At 40.1% G+C, this 20,124-nt stretch overlaps 1 protein-coding gene across 1 annotated transcript in view; it reads left to right on the forward strand.

The window, feature by feature from the left end:
- The window catches only part of LOC115124132 (small conductance calcium-activated potassium channel protein 2-like), a 135,455-nt gene that overhangs the window by 104,254 nt on the left and 11,077 nt on the right, over positions 1–20,124 (forward strand). The window contains exon 6 of the mRNA XM_065027791.1: positions 5,061–5,171. Coding sequence (XP_064883863.1) covers positions 5,061–5,171 — 111 coding nt within the window. The remainder of the gene's footprint in view (positions 1–5,060; positions 5,172–20,124) is intronic.

Here is a 20,124-nt window from a genome sequence, read left to right on the forward strand (position 1 = left end):
TCTCTCTCTCTCTCTCTCTCTCTCTCTCTCTCTCGTTCTCTCTCTCGTTCTCTCGTTCTTTCTCTCTCGTTAGTGTCAGTATTGAAGGCTCTTTCTCTCCCTCCTTCTTTCTCCCTCTCTCCCTCCACCCATCTCTCTCTTCTCTTTCTGTTTTTGTTTGTGTTTATTTCAGTCAGGTGATCTCTGTCTCTTCCTCGCTCCTTCTTTCTCCCTCTCTCCCTCTATCAATCTCTCTCTTTTACTCTCTTTGTCTTTTGTCTTCTCTCTATTTTTCTGCTGTTTCTCCCTCTCTCCCTCTATCAATCTCTCTCTTTTACTCTCTTTGTCTTTTGTCTTCTCTCTATTTTTCTTCTGTTTCTCACTCTCTCCCTCTATCCATCTATCTCTTTTACCCTCTTTGTCTTTTGTCTTCTCTCTATTTTTCTGCTGTTTCTCCCTCTCTCCCTCTATCCATCTATCTCTTTTACCCTCTTTGTCTTTTGTCTTCTCTCTATTTTTCTGCTGTTTCTCCCTCTCTCTCTCCATTCATTCATTCATTCTGTTCTTTTCTCACTGTCCCTTTATTCTGTCAGCCTCTTTCTCTGTATCTGTCTTCCTGTCTGTTCCTGCTCACACCAACATACGCCCACACCTTCACTTACAAAGCCAGATACACACACACACACGGGGTGGACACAGATACTCCCATACCCACTGTTACTGACTGCATCCTACACATACCCACTATCACAGAGCTTGACTCTCAATATGATTCCAGATACATCGCAGACAACACGCTCACTCACTCAAACACACACTCAAACACACACACAAACACAAACACATGTACATACAAAATGACACACACATATGCAAGATCATGCACATAAACATAAACACACACAAATACACACACACACAGACAGACACACACACACACACAAAAGAGTTATATAGACAGGGTCTCTGTCTCTGAGAGGTTTTTGTTTCTGTTCACCAGAAGAGGGGGATGGATGGAGAAAGCTACAGAGAGAAAGATAGAGAGGAACAGAAAGAACAAGGAGGATGAGAGGAGGATGAGCAGAGAAGGGAAAAGAGGAGGTGAGAGGTCAGAGAGAGAGAGAGGATAAGAGGTTGATGAGAGAGAAAGAGTGAGTGAGTACAGGATGTGATTTGTCCCTGGTTGAAAGTGATTATAATGACTTTCTATAGGGGGAATTCTCACCCCCGTCTCTATGACAACAGCGAAGGCCAACAGTGTTGGAATATACCACTGCCCTGAGGCTGGGGGGGGGACGACAGGTGTCAGTGTGTTAAAAAGAGGGGAGTGGAATGGGGGAGTTTGTTAATGTATGCCAAATAGATTACAAAAACATGTCACTCTGCAAGGCTTTTCATTTTATCATGTTCATATGGCTGTTGCTGTGTATGTGCATATGGCTGTGTATATGCTGTGTATGTGCATATGGCTGTGTATGTGCATATGGCTGTGTATGTGCATATGGCTGTGTATGTGCATTTGGCTGTGTATGTGCATATGGCTGTGTACGTGCATATGGCTGTGTATGTGCATATGGCTGTGTATGTGCATATGGCTGTGTACGTGCATATGGCTGTGTACATGCATATGGCTGTGTACGTGCATATGGCTGTGTACGTGCATATGGCTGTGTATGTGCATATGGCTGTGTATGTGCATATGGCTGTGTATGTGCATATGCATATGGCTGTGCACGTGCATATGGCTGTGTACGTGCATATGGCTGTGTATGTGCATATGGCTGTGTACGTGTGTGCGTTTCATTACAAAGATTTGTCTGCTGTCCCTGGATATGTTTATGAGAGAGAGAGAGAGAGAGAGAGAGAGAGAGAGAGAGAGAGAGAGATGTTTTATGACCTATTTTATTTTTTATTTCACCTTTATTTAACCAGGTAGGCTACCAGGTAGTTCTCATTTGCAACTGCGACCTGGCCAAGATAAAGCATAGCAGTGTGAACAGACAACACAGAGTTACACATGGAGTAAACAATTAACAAGTCAATAACACAGTAGAAAAAAAGGGGCAGTCTATATACAATGTGTGCAAAAGGCATGAGGAGGTAGGCGAATAATTACAATTTTGCAGATTAACACTGGAGTGACAAATGATCAGATGGTCATGTACAGGTAGAGATATTGGTGTGCAAAAGAGCAGAAAAGTAAATAAATAAAAAACAGTATAAAAACAGTATGGGGATGAGGTAGGTGAAAATGGGTGGGCTATTTACCAATAGACTATGTACAGCTGCAGCGATCGGTTAGCTGCTCAGATAGCTGATGTTTGAAGTTGGTGAGGGAGATAAAAGTCTCCAACATCAGCGATTTTTGCAGTTCGTTCCAGTCACAGGCAGCAGAGAACTGGAACGAAAGGCGGCCAAATGAGGTGTTGGCTTTAGGGATGATCAGTGAGATACACCTGCTGGAGCGCGTGCTACGGATGGGTGTTGCCATCGTGACCAGTGAACTGAGATAAGGCGGAGCTTTACCTAGCATGGACTTGTAGATGACCTGGAGCCAGTGGGTCTGGCGACGAATATGTAGCGAGGGCCAGCCGACTAGAGCATACAAGTCGCAGTGGTGGGTGGTATAAGGTGCTTTAGTGACAAAACGGATGGCACTGTGATAGACTGCATCCAGTTTGCTGAGTAGAGTGTTGGAAGCCATTTTGTAGATGACATCGCCGAAGTCGAGGATCGGTAGGATAGTCAGTTTTACTAGGGTAAGCTTGGCGGCGTGAGTGAAGGAGGCTTTGTTGCGGAATAGAAAGCCGACTCTTGATTTGATTTTCGATTGGAGATGTTTGATATGAGTCTGGAAGGAGAGTTTGCAGTCTAGCCAGACACCTAGGTACTTATAGATGTCCACATATTCAAGGTCGGAACCATCCAGGGTGGTGATGCTAGTCGGGCATGCGGGTGCAGGCAGTGATCGGTTGAAAAGCATGCATTTGGTTTTACTCGCGTTTAAGAGCAGTTGGAGGCCACGGAAGGAGTGTTGTATGGCATTGAAGCTCGTTTGGAGGTTAGATAGCACAGTGTCCAATGACGGGCCGAAAGTATATAGAATGGTGTCGTCTGCGTAGAGGTGGATCAGGGAATCGCCCGCAGCAAGAGAAACATCATTGTTGAGGACAGATGGGTGGTTCCCAGATGGGTGGTTCCCAGATGGGTGGTTCCCAGATGGGTGGTTCCCTGTTTATGACAGATATTTAGTTTGAAATCAGTGTTACTTTGTTAACCCACTCATACACAGACATACATGTACACACACACATAAAAACATTGCGAGGCTTTCACTATATTTTATTGATATTTTACAAATAGAGTGTACGGAGAGTAAAGATGTGGTCACTGACTTTTTGTCTTTTATGTTTTAGGTGCGCTCGCTAAAGTTATTTTCAGCAAAAGTACCTTGTTTTTTCAAGAGTGTGCATTAAAGTCTAGTCCATTAGCTACAGGTTTATCAACATTCAGTATGCACGCACGCACACACATATTTGGATTAAACATGGTTAATCCTAATTCATTTCTTTTCAGGAGTTATGTGACCTCATTAATACCTACTTCATCCCTCCATCTCCCTCTCCTCCTCTCTCCTCCTCCCTCCTCCTCTCTCTATCTCCCTCTCCTCCTCTCTTTCTCCTCCTCCCTGTCCTCCTCTCTCCTCCTCCTTCTCCTCCTCTCTCACCCTCCCTCTCCTCTTCTCTCACCAGCACATTCCTGTTCCCTCTCTTTCTCCTCCTCCCTCTCCTCTTCTCTCCTCCCTCTCCTCCTCTCTCCTCCTCCCTCTCCTCCTCTCTCACCCTCCCTCTCCTCCTCTCTCACCAGCACATTCCTGTTCCCTCTCTTTCTCCTCCTCCTCCTCCTCTCTCCTCCTTTCTCCTCCTCCTCCCTCTCATCCCCTCTCCTCCTCCCCTCTCCTCCTCCTCTCTCCTCCTCCCGCTCCTCCGCTCTCCTCCTCCCTCTCCTCCTCTCTCCTCCTCCCTCTCCCCCTCTCTCCTCCTCCCCTCTCCTCCTCTCTCCTCCTCCCTCTCCTCCCTCTCCTCCTCTCTCCTCCTTCCTCTCCTCCTCTCTCACCAGCACATTCCTGTTCCCTCTCTTTCTCCTCCCTCTCTATCTCCCTCTTCAGAAACATGTTTTCTCCTTCTCTACCGTACAAAACAGTATTTAATATGAAACTTAATTAACTTCCTGTCCTTTCTCTCTCTATCTCTTTCCGTCTCTCTCTCCCAGGGATGTCTGTGAGACTATTCAAGCCACAGTTCTCCCTAAAATCAAAGTTTGTCAGACATTTTCCTAACGTCAGATGTTTTGTCGTTTTCTAAAGTAGTATTCCACATTCTATCTGTAGTTTAGACTCTGTTAGACCCTGTTAGACCCTGTTAGCTGCATGCATTAGGAGGAATCTACAGCCATGAATCCCAAGTCAATGGAAAGGATTGGCACCATCTAATTCAGACTGGCACCATCTAATTAGATTGAATTCTTATTCGTTTGGGATTGAGGCTTGCAGATTTCTCCTAATGCATAGAATCTTGACTTGAAGTTGGACTTCAGACCATTCTAGACGAATGAAAATGTCTGAGAACATTAGATTTTGAGACACAATATTCTTTAACTCTCTCTGTCTTTCAATTCAATTTCAATTTCTATTTAAGGGGCTTTATTGGCATGGGAAACATATCTTTACATTGCCAAAGCAAGTGAAATAGATAAACAAAGTGAAATAAAAAATTCAAATGAGCAGTAAACATTACACTCACAAAAGTTCCAATGTAATAGAGACATTTCAAATGTCATATTGTCTCTCTCTCGCTCTCTCAGTCTCGCTCTCTCGCTCTCATCTGAGATTCATTCTCTCCCTCCATCCTTGTTGACTGTTGATGATACACGCCTTTCTTTCCCTCGCTTTTCCTAATTGAGATCCACTGATTGACAGATTGTGTTGACTCTCATCTCTCACTCACTCACTCACTCATCTCTCTCTCTCTCTCTCTCTCTCTCTCTCTCTCTCTCTCTCTCTCTCTCTTTCTCTCTCTCAGGGTGCGGGCTGTACAGCTCTGGTGGTTGCCGTGGTAGCAAGGAAGCTGGAGTTGACCAAGGCGGAGAAACACGTCCACAACTTCATGATGGACACACAACTCACCAAGAGGGTATGTCTGTGTGTGTTTGTGTTTGTATGTGTATGTATGTGTGTGTGTTTGTATGCTGTTGGCCTCTGATCTGGTTCTCTGCTTTAGGGTTAGAAATAGGGGGGAGTTGGTGTGAGGGTTTTAAGTTGCTGAAAGCAGTGATGACTCCCAAGCAGCATGCAAGCTCTGATTGGCCCTCAGATGCACACGCGGCACCCTGCGATGAAGTGACGCTGTTCCCCCAAGAGAGAGTGTTGTGTTGCCAGTATGGAAAGCACTGGGCAGGGGGACATATCTTTCTCTCCCTTGCCGTCCTCTTTCTCTCTATCTCCCCCTTCTACATCTTTCTTTACCCCATCTGTATTTCTCACCCACCTTCTCTTCGCCCCTGGGCCATTCTCTCCCCCCTGGGCCATTCTCTCCCCCCTCCCTCCCTCCCTCCTTCCATCCATGCACTGGTCCTTCTCAATTTCTCATGCAGTTTAAAGATCCAAGTTTCAAAAATAGCCCCCACTATGAAATATGTAGGGTACATTATGTCTCTGTGTATCTGGCAGGCGAGAGGAGAGCAGAGCAGAGAGAGGTGATCAATAATTTTAGCTTAGATAAAGTATTGACGCAGCGAAGGGAAAGAAGGACTCAGCTCCTCTCTGGGAAGGGGAAGCTCGGACCAGACCACAGCGAAGGGAAAGAAGGACTCAGCTCCTCTCTGGGAAGGGGAAGCTCGGACCAGACCACAGCGAAGGGAAAGAAGGACTCAGCTCCTCTCTGGGAAGGGGAAGCTCGGACCAGACCACAGCGAAGGGAAAGAAGGACTCAGCTCTCAGCTCCTCTCTGGGAAGGGGAAGCTCGGACCAGACCACAGCGAAGGGAAAGAAGGACTCAGCTCTCAGCTCCTCTCTGGGAAGGGGAAGCTCGGACCAGACCACAGCGAAGGGAAAGAAGGACTCAGCTCCTCTCTGGGAAGGGGAAGCTCGGACCAGACCACAGCGAAGGGAAAGAAGGACTCAGCTCCTCTCTGGGAAGGGGAAGCTCGGACCAGACCACAGCGAAGGGAAAGAAGGACTCAGCTCTCAGCTCCTCTCTGGGAAGGGGAAGCTCGGACCAGACCACAGCGAAGGGAAAGAAGGACTCAGCTCCTCTCTGGGAAGGGGAAGCTAAGACCAGACCACAGCGAAGGGAAAGAAGGACTCAGCTCTCAGCTCCTCTCTGGGAAGGGGAAGCTCGGACCAGACCACAGCGAAGGGAAAGAAGGACTCAGCTCTCAGCTCCTCTCTGGGAAGGGGAAGCTCGGACCAGACCACAGCGAAGGGAAAGAAGGACTCAGCTCCTCTCTGGGAAGGGGAAGCTCGGACCAGACCACAGCGAAGGGAAAGAAGGACTCAGCTCCTCTCTGGGAAGGGGAAGCTCGGACTAGACCACAGCGAAGGGAAAGAAGGACTCAGCTCTCAGCTCCTCTCTCGGAAGGGGAAGCTCGGACCAGACCACAGCGAAGGGAAAGAAGGACTCACAGCTCCTCTCTCGGAAGGGGAAGTTCGGACCAGACCACAGCTGAAAACAGAGGAGCCACTTGGTCTCTTTAGGAAGTTTCACACACTCCGATGGGTTTGGCTTTTCTCACACAGGGGCATTCTCACTGGTACAGGCGAATGCACAAACACAAGCCTGCACATGCTCTGAGGCATGCACCCTGCCTGCAGTCTGGCACACACACAGTTACAAAGAACTGGGATTTTAGGGTCAAGGAACATACTCCAGAATATTTGTAAAATGGCTGCAAAATGATCTCAGGGCTATAGTAGAGCATAGTTTTCTTAGAGCAGTTTTATATTGGACATTTTCCAGAACATTCATTGTATTAAAGATTGTTACTGTGGATATACCGCCTGGGAACTTCAAGGACATTTTCTCTCTTATTCATCATTGACCTTTACGGCTTAGATAAACATTTGGCCACTGTTTGTAATGTTAGGATGTAACCTTCTGAAAACCTTCAGGGATCTCTTTCTATTGGTCAGAAAACATCCTCTGTCTCCCATAGTAACTTGGTCAATTAATGACATTCACAGGTTAAACCATGTGTCAAACTCATTCCACGGAGGGCCGAAGGTCTTCGTGTTTTCACTCCTCCCTTGTACTTGATTGGTGAATTAAGATCACTGATTAGTAAGGAATTCCCGTCACCTGGTTGTCTTGGTCTTAATTCAATGGAAAAAACTAAAACCTGCAGACTCTAGGCCCTCCATGGAATGAGTTGGACACCCCTGAGTTATACCCGAAGCCAATAGGTTTGAGGTGGAAGCACAATGTATTTTATTCACTGACCTGTTGGCTATCTATTGGTTTTGTGTTTAGTTTTTGATCCCAACAAAACCCAAACGCACACTCTACCACACACACACACCTCCCACAGGCCTTTAACTTGAGAAGGAGAGGTTTCTCCTGCATCCTAGGTGACATTAATTAGAGGCTCCAAGTGAAGATGACAAGGCCTTGTACGTCTCTTTCTCTCTCTCTCTCTCTCTCTCTTTCTCTCTTTCTCTCTCTCTCTCTCCCTCTCTCCCTCTCTCTCTCTTTCTCCTTCTCTCTATCTTGTCCTCATTCTTGTCCTCTCTTTCTTTTCTTATTCAGCCTTAACTCTCTCTCTCTCCTTTCTTATTCAGCCCTTAACTCTCTCTCTCTCTCTCCATTCTTATTCAGCCCTTAACTCTCTCTCTCTCTCCTTTCCTATTCAGCCTTAACTCTCTCTCTCCTTTCTTATTCAGCCCTTAAAACTCTCTCGCTCTCCTTTCTTATTCAGCCCTTAACTCTCTCTCTCTCTCCTTTCTTATTCAGCCCTTAACTCTCTCTCTCCTTTCTTATTCAGCCCTTAACTCTCTCTCTCTCTCTCTCTCTCTCTCTTTCTCTCTTTCTCTCTCTCTCTCTTCCTCTCTCCATCTCTCTCTCTCTCTTTCTCCTTCTCTCTCTCTTGTCCTCATTCTTGTCCTTAACTCTCTCTTTCTTTTCTTATTCAGCCTTAACTCTCTCTCCTTTCTTATTCAGCCCTTAACTCTCTCTCTCTCTCCTTTCTTATTCAGCCTTAACTCTCTCTCTCTCCTTTCTTATTCAGCCTTAACTCTCTCTCTCCTTTCTTATTCAGCCCTTAAAACTCTCTCGCTCTCCTTTCTTATTCAGCCCTTAACTCTCTCTCTCTCCTTTCTTATGCAGCCCTTAACTCTCTCTCTCCTTTCTTATTCAGCCCTTAACTCTCTCTCTCTCTCCTTTCTTATTCAGCCCTTAACTCTCTCTCTCTCTTTCTCTCTTTCTCTCTCTCTCTCTTCCTCTCTCCCTCTCTCTCTCTCTCTTTCTCCTTCTCTCTCTCTTGTCCTCATTCTTGACCTTAACTCTCTCTTTCTTTTCTTATTCAGCCTTAACTCTCTCTCTCCTTTCTTATTCAGCCCTTAACTCTCTCTCTCTCTCCTTTCTTATTCAGCCCTTAACTCTCTCTCTCCTTTCTTATTCAGCCCTTAACTCTCTCTCTCCTTTCTTATTCAGCCCTTGACTCTCTCTCTCTCTCTCTCTCTCTCTCTCTCTCTCTCTCTCTCTCCTTTCTTATTCAGCCCTTAACTCTCTCTCTCTCTCTCTCCTTTCTTATTCAGCCCTTAACTCTCTCTCGCTCCTTTCTTATTCAGCCCTGAACTCTCTTTCTCTCCTTTCTTATTCAGCCCTTAACTCTCTCTCTCTCTCCTTTCTTATTCAGCCCTTAACTCTCTCTCTCTCTCTCTCTCTCTCCTTTCTTATTCAGCCCTTAACTCTCTCTCTCTCCTTTCTTATTCAGCCCTGAACTCTCTCTCTCTCCTTTCTTATTCAGCCCTTAACTCTCTCTCTCTCCTTTCTTATTCAGCCCTGAACTCTCTCTCTCCTTTCTTATTCAGCCCTGAACTCTCTCTTTCTCTCCTTTCTTCTTCAACCTTGAACTCTCTCTCTCCTTTCTTCTTCAGCACTGAACTCTCTCTCTCTCCTTTCTTATTCAGCCCTGAACTCTCTCTCTTTCTCTCCTTTCTTCTTCAGTCCCGAACTCTCTCTCTCTCTCTCCTTTCTTATTCAGCCCTGAACTCTCTCTCTCCTTTCTTATTCAGCCCCGAACTCTCTCTTTCTCTCCTTTCTTCTTCAGCCTTGAACTCTCTCTTTCTTTTCTTATTCAGCCTTAACTCTCTCTCTCCTTTCTTATTCAGCCCTTAACTCTCTCTCTCTCTCCTTTCTTATTCAGCCCTTAACTCTCTCTCTCCTTTCTTATTCAGCCCTTAACTCTCTCTCTCCTTTCTTATTCAGCCCTGAACTCTCTCTCTCTCTCCTTTCTTATTCAGCCCTGAACTCTCTCTCTCCTTTCTTATTCAGCCCTGAACTCTCTCTCTCTCTCCTTTCTTATTCAGCCCTTAACTCTCTCTCGCTCCTTTCTTATTCAGCCCTGAACTCTCTCTCTTTCTCTCCTTTCTTCTTCAGTCCTGAACTCTCTCTCTCTCTCTCCTTTCTTATTCAGCCCTGAACTCTCTCTCTCCTTTCTTATTCAGCCCTGAACTCTCTCTTTCTCTCCTTTCTTCTTCAGCCTTGAACTCTCTCTCTCCTTTCTTATTCAGCACTGAACTCTCTCTCTCCTTTCTTATTCAGCCCTGAACTCTCTCTTTCTCTCCTTTCTTCTTCAGCCCTGAACTCTCTCTCTCCTTTCTTATTCAGCCCTGAACTCTCTCTCTCTCTCCTTTCTTCTTCAGCACTGAACTCTCTCTCTCTCCTTTCTTATTCAGCCCTGAACTCTCTCTCTTTCTCTCCTTTCTTCTTCAGTCCCGAACTCTCTCTCTCTCTCTCCTTTCTTATTCAGCCCTGAACTCTCTCTCTCCTTTCTTATTCAGCCCCGAACTCTCTCTTTCTCTCCTTTCTTCTTCAGCCTTGAACTCTCTCTCTCCTTTCTTATTCAGCACTGAACTCTCTCTCTCCTTTCTTATTCAGCCCTGAACTCTCTCTTTCTCTCCTTTCTTCTTCAGCCCTGAACTCTCTCTCTCCTTTCTTATTCAGCCCTGAACTCTCTCTCTCTCTCCTTTCTTCTTCAGCCCTGAACTCTCTCTCTCCTTTCTTATTCAGCCCTGAACTCTCTCTCTCTCTCCTTTCTTATTCAGCCCTGAACTCTCTCTCTCCTTTCTTATTCAGCCCTGAACTCTCTCTTTCTCTCCTTTCTTCTTCAGCCTTGAACTCTCTCTCTCTCTTTCTTATTCAGCACTGAACTCTCTCTCTCTCTCCTTTCTTCTTCAGCCCTGAACTCTCTCTCTCCTTTCTTATTCAGCCCTGAACTCTCTCTCTCTCTCCTTTCTTATTCAGCCCTGAACTCTCTCTCTCCTTTCTTATTCAGCCCTGAACTCTCTCTCTCTCTCCTTTCTTATTCAGCCCTGAACTCTCTCTCTCCTTTCTTATTCAGCCCTGAACTCTCTCTTTCTCTCCTTTCTTCTTCAGCCTTGAACTCTCTCTCTCTCCTTTCTTATTCAGCACTGAACTCTCTCTCTCTCTCCTTTCTTCTTCAGCCCTGAACTCTCTCTCTCCTTTCTTATTCAGCCCTGAACTCTCTCTCTCTCTCCTTTCTTATTCAGCCCTGAACTCTCTCTCTCCTTTCTTATTCAGCCCTGAACTCTCTCTTTCTCTCCTTTCTTCTTCAGCCTTGAACTCTCTCTCTCCTTTCTTATTCAGCACTGAACTCTCTCTCTCCTTTCTTATTCAGCCCTGAACTCTCTCTTTCTCTCCTTTCTTCTTCAGCCCTGAACTCTCTCTCTCCTTTCTTATTCAGCCCTGAACTCTCTCTCTCTCTCCTTTCTTCTTCAGCCCTGAACTCTCTCTCTCCTTTCTTATTCAGCCCTGAACTCTCTCTCTCTCTCCTTTCTTATTCAGCCCTGAACTCTCTCTCTCCTTTCTTATTCAGCCCTGAACTCTCTCTTTCTCTCCTTTCTTCTTCAGCCTTGAACTCTCTCTCTCTCCTTTCTTATTCAGCACTGAACTCTCTCTCTCTCTCCTTTCTTCTTCAGCCCTGAACTCTCTCTCTCCTTTCTTATTCAGCCCTGAACTCTCTCTCTCTCTCCTTTCTTATTCAGCCCTGAACTCTCTCTCTCCTTTCTTATTCAGCCCTGAACTCTCTCTCTCTCTCCTTTCTTATTCAGCCCTGAACTCTCTCTCTCCTTTCTTATTCAGCCCTGAACTCTCTCTTTCTCTCCTTTCTTCTTCAGCCTTGAACTCTCTCTCTCTCCTTTCTTATTCAGCACTGAACTCTCTCTCTCTCTCCTTTCTTCTTCAGCCCTGAACTCTCTCTCTCCTTTCTTATTCAGCCCTGAACTCTCTCTCTCTCCTTTCTTATTCAGCCCTGAACTCTCTCTCTCCTTTCTTATTCAGCCCTGAACTCTCTCTTTCTCTCCTTTCTTCTTCAGCCTTGAACTCTCTCTCTCTCCTTTCTTATTCAGCACTGAACTCTCTCTCTCGCTCTCCTTTCTTATTCAGCCTTAACTCTCTCTCTCTCTCTCCTTTCTTATTCAGCCTTGACTCTCTCTCTCCTTTCTTATTCAGCCTTAACTCTCTCTCTCCTTTCTTATTCATCCTTGACTCTCTCTCTCTCTCTCTCCTTTCTTATTCAGCCTTTACCAGATGATAACGCCCACACAGAGGGTTCCCTTCCTCACACTCACTCCTCTTCTCTTCTCTCTCTCTCTCTTTCTCATTCCCTTTTTCATGGCTCTCTTACTCAATCCTCCATATCTCTCCAGTGAGTGGGTTAATTCTAATTGAAGTCAGTCAATTCAGGAAGTAAACTGAAATTTAAAAAAATCAAATCACTTCCTGAATTGAGTGACTTTAATTCAAATTGACCCCAACCCTCCTGGTGTGTGTGTGTGTGTGTGTGTGTGTGTGTGTGTGTGTGTGTGTGTGTGTGTGTGTGTGTGTGTGTGTGTGTGTGTGTGTGTGTGTGTGTGTGTGTGTGTGTGTGAGAGAGACATGTCTCCTTCCTTTGTCACCTTTGTGTGACACGCAGCGTTAAAGGGGAGGTAGGTGGGAGGTCGTTGCCAGGGTAATTGGAAGTTTGTTGATGTTACACGTTCTCCAAGAAAACACCACTCTAATGCCTTGTCCTCATTGCTAATTATACACGTTACACACATTAGATATCAATTACACTGTAAGCAGAAACTACATTTTACCATGGGGACACAGAGTAATCATATAAAGCTGTAGAAACCATGTTCTCGGAGTTGGTAATTGCCATTGACAATCCACAAACACACATGACAATCATTACCATTATTAATGATAATACTTGCTCATTTACAGTAAAAAAAAATTAAATAATCATTGATAATAATATCACCTAGATTCCAGCTCATCCCTCTGGTCCTCCTCTCTGGTCCTTGACCTGTCAGGACAGTACATGTTATCCTGTAATCCCACATTAAGCGTTACCACACAGTTAATCTGATTAGTGACCAGATGTTGGACTGTTTTGCTGGAGTTATTGGGTTTTGGGCTCTAGACTGTGAAACTGTTTATATTGAGAGGATGCCCTCCCCCGCCCTGAGGTACATTCCAATGCTCACAGTGGAGGAGTGAGTGGATTTAGTGATGTCATGTCCTTAGCCCTCACTGTCTCCCCCTCATATGAAGTGGTCATTCCCAGCAACCTGCCCCCCTCATGGTTCACTCCCCTTCAAACACCTGTTGAAATGATAATAACATGAATATGTAATATATAATAATATGATAATAACATGGATATGTAGTATGTAATAATATGATAATAACATGGATATGTAGTATATTATAATATGATAATAACATGGATATGTAGTATGTAATAATATGATAATAACATGGATATGTAGTATATAATATGATAATAACATGGATATGTAGTATGTAATAATATGATAATAACATGGATATATGTAGTATATAATATGATAATAACATGGATATGTAGTATGTAATAATATGATAATAACATGGATATATGTAGTATATAATATGATAATAACATGGATATATGTAGTATATAATATGATAATAACATGGATATGTAGTATGTAATAATATGATAATAACATGGATATGTAGTATATTATAATATGATAATAACATGGATATATGTAGTATATAATATGATAATAACATGGATATATGTAGTATATAATATGATAATAACATGGATATGTAGTATGTAATAATATGATAATAACATGGATATGTAGTATATTATAATATGATAATAACATGGATATATGTAGTATATAATATGATAATAACATGGATATATGTAGTATATAATATGATAATAACATGGATATGTAGTATGTAATAATATGATAATAACATGGATATGCAGTATACCATAATATGATAATAACATGGATATGTAGTATACCATAATATGACAATAACATGGATATGTAGTATATAATAATATGATAATAACATGGATATGTAGTATGTAATTATATGATAATAACATGGATATGTAGTATGTAATAATATGGTAATAACATGGATATGTAGTATGTAATAATATGATAATAACATGGATGTGTAGTATATAATATGATAATAACATGGATATGTAGTATATAATATGATAATAACATGGATATGTAGTATATAATAATATGGTAATAACATGGATATGTAGTATATAATATGATAATAACATGGATATGTAGTATATAATAATATGGTAATAACATGGATATGTAGTATGTAATAGTATGATAATAACATGGATATGTAGTATATAATATGATAATAACATGGATATGTAGTATGTAATAGTATGGTAATAACATGGATATGTAGTATATAATAATATGATAATAACATGGATATGTAGTATATAATATGATAATAACATGGATATATGTAGTATATAATATGATAATAACATGGATATATGTAGTATATAATATGATAATAACATGGATATGTAATATATAATATGATAATAACATGGATATGTAATATATAATATGATAATAACATGGATATGTAATATATAATATGATAATAACATGGATATGTAATATATAATATGATAATAACATGGATATATGTAGTATATAATATGATAATAACATGGATATATGTAGTATATAATATGATAATAACATGGATATATGTAGTATATAATATGATAATAACATGGATATGTAATATATAATATGATAATAACATGGATATATGTAGTATATAATATGATAATAACATGGATATATGTAGTATATAATATGATGATAACATGGATATGTAGTTTGTAATAATATGGTAATAACATGGATATGTAGTATACCATAATATGATAATAACATGGATATATGTAGTATATAATATGATAATAACATGGATATGTAGTATATAATATGATAATAACATGGATATGTAGTATACCATAATATGATAATAACATGGATATGTAGTATATGATAATAACATGGATATATGTAGTATATAATAATATGATAATAACATGGATCTGTAGTATATAATATGATAATAACATGGATATATGTAGTATATAATAATATGATAATAACATGGATATATGTAGTATATAATATGATAATAACATGGATATGTAGTATATAATATGATAATAACATGGATATGTAGTATATAATATGATAATAACATGGATATATGTAGTATATAATATGATAATAACATGGATATGTAGTATATAATAATATGATAATAACATGGATATGTAGTATATAATATGATAATAACATGGATATATGTAGTATATAATATGATGATAACATGGATATATGTAGTATATAATATGATGATAACATGGATATATGTAGTATATAATATGATGATAACATGGATATATGTAGTATATAATATGATGATAACATGGATATGTAGTTTGTAATAATATGGTAATAACATGGATATATAGTATATTATAATATGATAATAACATGGATATATGTAGTATATAATATGATAATAACATGGATATGTAATATATAATATGATAATAACATGGATATATGTAGTATATAATATGATAATAACATGGATATATGTAGTATATAATATGATAATAACATGGATATATGTAGTATATAATATGATAATAACATGGATATGTAATATATAATATGATAATAACATGGATATATGTAGTATATAATATGATAATAACATGGATATGTAGTTTGTAATAATATGATAATAACATGGATATGTAATATATAATATGATAATAACATGGATATGTAGTATACCATAATATGATAATAACATGGATATATGTAGTATATAATATGATAATAACATGGATATGTAGTATACCATAATATGATAATAACATGGATATGTAGTTTGTAATAATATGATAATAACATGGATATATGTAGTATATAATATGATAATAACATGGATATGTAGTTTGTAATAATATGATAATAACATGGATATATGTAGTATATAATATGATAATAACATGGATATGTAGTTTGTAATAATATGATAATAACATGGATATGTAATATATAATATGATAATAACATGGATATGTAGTATACCATAATATGATAATAACATGGATATATGTAGTATATAATATGATAATAACATGGATATGTAGTATACCATAATATGATAATAACATGGATATGTAGTATATGATAATAACATGGATATATGTAGTATATAATATGATAATAACATGGATATGTAGTATATAATAATATGATAATAACATGGATATATATAGTATATAATATGATAATAACATGGATATGTAGTATATTATAATATGATAATAACATGGATATATGTAGTATATAATATGATAATAACATGGATATGTAGTATATAATAATATGATAATAACATGGATATGTAGTATATAATAATATGATAATAACATGGATATATATAGTATATAATATGATAATAACATGGATATGTAGTATATTATAATATGATAATAACATGGATATATGTAGTATATAATATGATAATAACATGGATATATGTAGTATATAATATGATAATAACATGGATATGTAGTATATAATAATATGATAATAACATGGATATGTAGTATATTATAATATGATAATAACATGGATATGTAGTATATTATAATATGATAATAACATGGATATGTAGTATACCATAATATGATAATAACATGGATATGTAGTATATAATAATATGATAATAACATGGATATATGTAGTATATAATATGATAATAACATGGTTAGTTAGTATATATGTGGCCCATGTGGGAATCAAACCTCTAACTCTTGGATTGCTAGCACCATGCACTAACAAGTGGAGCCGTCAGAACCACCACCATTGTTCTCCATATTGCGTTTGCATATTGGTCACAGTGAGTTTGCTGTGTTATGTAAGGAAGGATCCATAATAGAAACAAAGCTGACTCCAGGTATGAGGTCAGGCCATGATAACCATATGGCACCAACATGGCTGGCCAGTGCCCAGGTAGGGGGAAGCCATACGGCACCAACATGGCTTCCCTGTGTCAAGGTACAGATGTAGGATCTTAATTTGAACCAGTTTGCTACAGCAGGAAAATAATCTTGCAGCAACAAGACATGAATTGTGATTTGGATGGAAGGCAAAATCAAGTCTGACATTTCTCAGTGGAAATTACAAATTTCAGAAGCCTTTTTAACCCTCAAATACACTACAAGTTCTCCTGCCCAATAATGTTTGTACCATGTATGGTGCTGCTACCATGTTGTGTTGCTACCATGCTGTGTTGTCATGTGTTGCTGCCTTGCTATGTTGTTGTCTTAGATCTCTCTGTATGTAGTGTTGTGTTGTCTCTCTTGTTGTGATTTGTGTTTTGTCCTATATTTATATTGTAATTATATTATTTTTTAAATCCCAGGCCCCCGTCCCCGCAGGAGCCCTTTTGCCTTTCAGTAGGCAGTCATTGTAAATAAGAATTTGTTCTTAACTGACTTGCCTAGTTAAATCAAATAAAAAAATCAAATATATGTCAGCAACATGACTGGCTGGGTAGGAGATGGCCATATGGCCCTAATAGGGATACCAGATTGAGTAGGGAGGAATGGAATAAAGAAGAAAACGTTTGACCTCAGGAAATCCCATTGTTAGGTCATCTTCCTTTCCTAAACTATCTCTGATCTGAATTAATATTGTGTTAATTAATATGTGTTCAGTATCAACACTGAAAACAGCAGGACACGTGAAAGGATGACAATTATTTAAGATGTCTAACCTCTTGCAGTCTCTATTCCCCGCTGTCTGTTGTACTGATCCTGTTATAAGCTTTAGGAGAAGTCTATCTGCAGACCTCCTCCCAAATAAATAGGAAGGTGGAGCTAGTCTTGGTCCTGAAAGTACCGCAGTAAAACAGAGCAGACATAGACTGCCATCTTTTATCACTATCATCTTAACCATGAGATGAATCAGCTGACAGATGACATTTGACCTGCCAATCTACTAAGGGTTCTGTGGATACTAGATGTTTATTTAACCTGCTCTCCAATAACCTGTCCTGTCTGTCAGTATTCTAGAGGAACTTCAGTTCACTAAAACATGACCTGTAGGATTTAACCATTGGATGCCACTTCAAACAACTGTTATGTTTACAACCAATAAGAACCCATAACCCAAGATGTTAACACACACAAATAGGTTATGACAAGGTGGGTAACAGCGCCCATATGTAACTAACAAGGATGATAGTGTTGTAACTATGTAACTAACAAGGATGATAGTGTTGTAACTATGTAACTAACAAGGATGATAGCGTTGTAACTATGTAACTAACAAGGATGATAGTGTTATAACTATGTAACTAACAAGGATGATAGTGTTGTAACTATGTAACTAACAAGGATGATAGTGTTGTAACTATGTGACTAACAAGGATGATAGCGTTGTAACTATGTAACTAACAAGGATGATAGTGTTATAACTATGTAACTAACAAGGATGATAGTGTTGTAACTATGTGACTAACAAGGATGATAGTGTTGTAACTATGTGACTAACAAGGATGATAGTGTTGTAACTATGTGACTAACAAGGATGATAGTGTTATAACTATGTAACTAACAAGGATGATAGTGTTGTAACTATGTAACTAACAAGGATGATAGTGTTGTAACTATGTGACTAACAAGGATGATAGTGTTGTAACTATGTGACTAACAAGGATGATAGTGTTGTAACTATGTAACTAACAAGGATGATAGCGTTGTAACTATGTAACTAACAAGGATGATAGTGTTATAACTATGTAACTAACAAGGATGATAGTGTTGTAACTATGTAACTAACAAGGATGATAGTGTTGTAACTATGTAACTAACAAGGATGATAGTGTTGTAACTATGTAACTAACAAGGATGATAGTGTTATAACTATGTGACTAACAAGGATGATAGCGTTGTAACTATGTGACTAACAAGGATGATAGTGTTGTAACTATGTGACGAACAAGGATGATAGCGTTGTAACTATGTGACTAACAAGGATGATAGTGTTGTAACTATGTGACTAACAAGGATGATAGTGTTGTAACTATGTGACTAACAAGGACGATAGTGTTGTAATTATGTGGCGGTAAAGTTGCTAGGGATAGCACCTTGGAGTTGTTGTGACATCATTATGACACTCTGGATAATTTCAGAATGTGCCAGCCAGCAAACGCAATGACATTTCCAACCTGCATGTTATCTGTTTAACTTCTGATTAAAACAGACTCTCCTAGGTTGAATGAACTCTCCCACCAGCCCTAAGAACTGCTGTTCGTGTGTGTGTGTGTGTGTGTGTGTGTGTGTGTGTGTGTGTGTGTGTGTGTGTGTGTGTGTGTGTGTGTGTGTGTGTGTGTGCAGTCCTTGACTGCGGTGGACTCATGCTGATTAGCAGTGCTGCCAGGTCCTTTGTGCTCCTCAGACGGGGGGATAATTGTTTTGCTCACTGCACGGCATCTCTTTGAAGTCCTCATTCAATTTATGTCTTCAGAGATGTTCCCTCATTCAAAGGAAGGGGTTGAGGGGATTTTTCAGGCCCCTGTGTTGTAATTGCATAGCAACCTACTAAACCATACAGAATATACATAATGTACATATATAACAAGGCTAGCTAGGCATCCCTGGTGCTGGAGTTCCAGAAGCAGTGTGTTTTTCCAGCCATGCAGCACACCTGACTGTACTTAGCATCTAACACACTGAGCTAATTGATCCATTTCACTGATTGATACATGCTCCCTCACTGCCACCCTCCAGGGTGTCCTACTGATGATTTAAAAGTGTTCTTCAACCCTGGTCTTGGGGAACCACAGTGTGTGTGTGCAGGCTTTTGTTATACCACAGCACTAAAACACCTGGTTATATTAATCAAGCTTGATTTGTTGAAAATGTGTGTGTTAGAATGTGATTTGAAATGGCAGAGGCGGTGACTGTGACTCCTCCCAGGTCTCTCCTCTGACTCTCTCTAAGGACAGGTCTGTGTGGATGAATAGTATTGGGCTGTGGAGGCTGACTCTCTCTAAGGACAGGTATGTGTGGATGAATAGTATTGGGCTGTGGAGGCTGACTCTCTCTAAGGACAGATATGTGTGGATGAATAGTATTGGGCTGTGGAGGCTGACTCTCTCTAAGGACAGGTCTGTGTGGATGAATAGTATTGGGCTGTGGAGGCTGACTCTCCCTTAAGGAAAGGTCTGTGTGGATGAATAGTATTGGGCTGTGGAGGCTGACTCTCCCTAAGGACAGGTCTGTGTGGATGAATAGTATTGGGCTGTGGAGGCTGACTCTCTCTAAGGACAGGTCTGTGTGGATGAATAGTATTGGGCTGTGGAGGCTGACTCTCTCTAAGGACAGGTCTGTGTAGATGAATAGTATTGGGCTGTGGAGGCTGACTCTCTCTAAGGACAGGTCTGTGTAGATGAATAGTATTGGGCT

Source organism: Oncorhynchus nerka, linkage group LG14 (assembly GCF_034236695.1).
Source record: "Oncorhynchus nerka isolate Pitt River linkage group LG14, Oner_Uvic_2.0, whole genome shotgun sequence".
Classification (NCBI taxonomy): Eukaryota; Metazoa; Chordata; class Actinopteri; order Salmoniformes; family Salmonidae; genus Oncorhynchus; species Oncorhynchus nerka.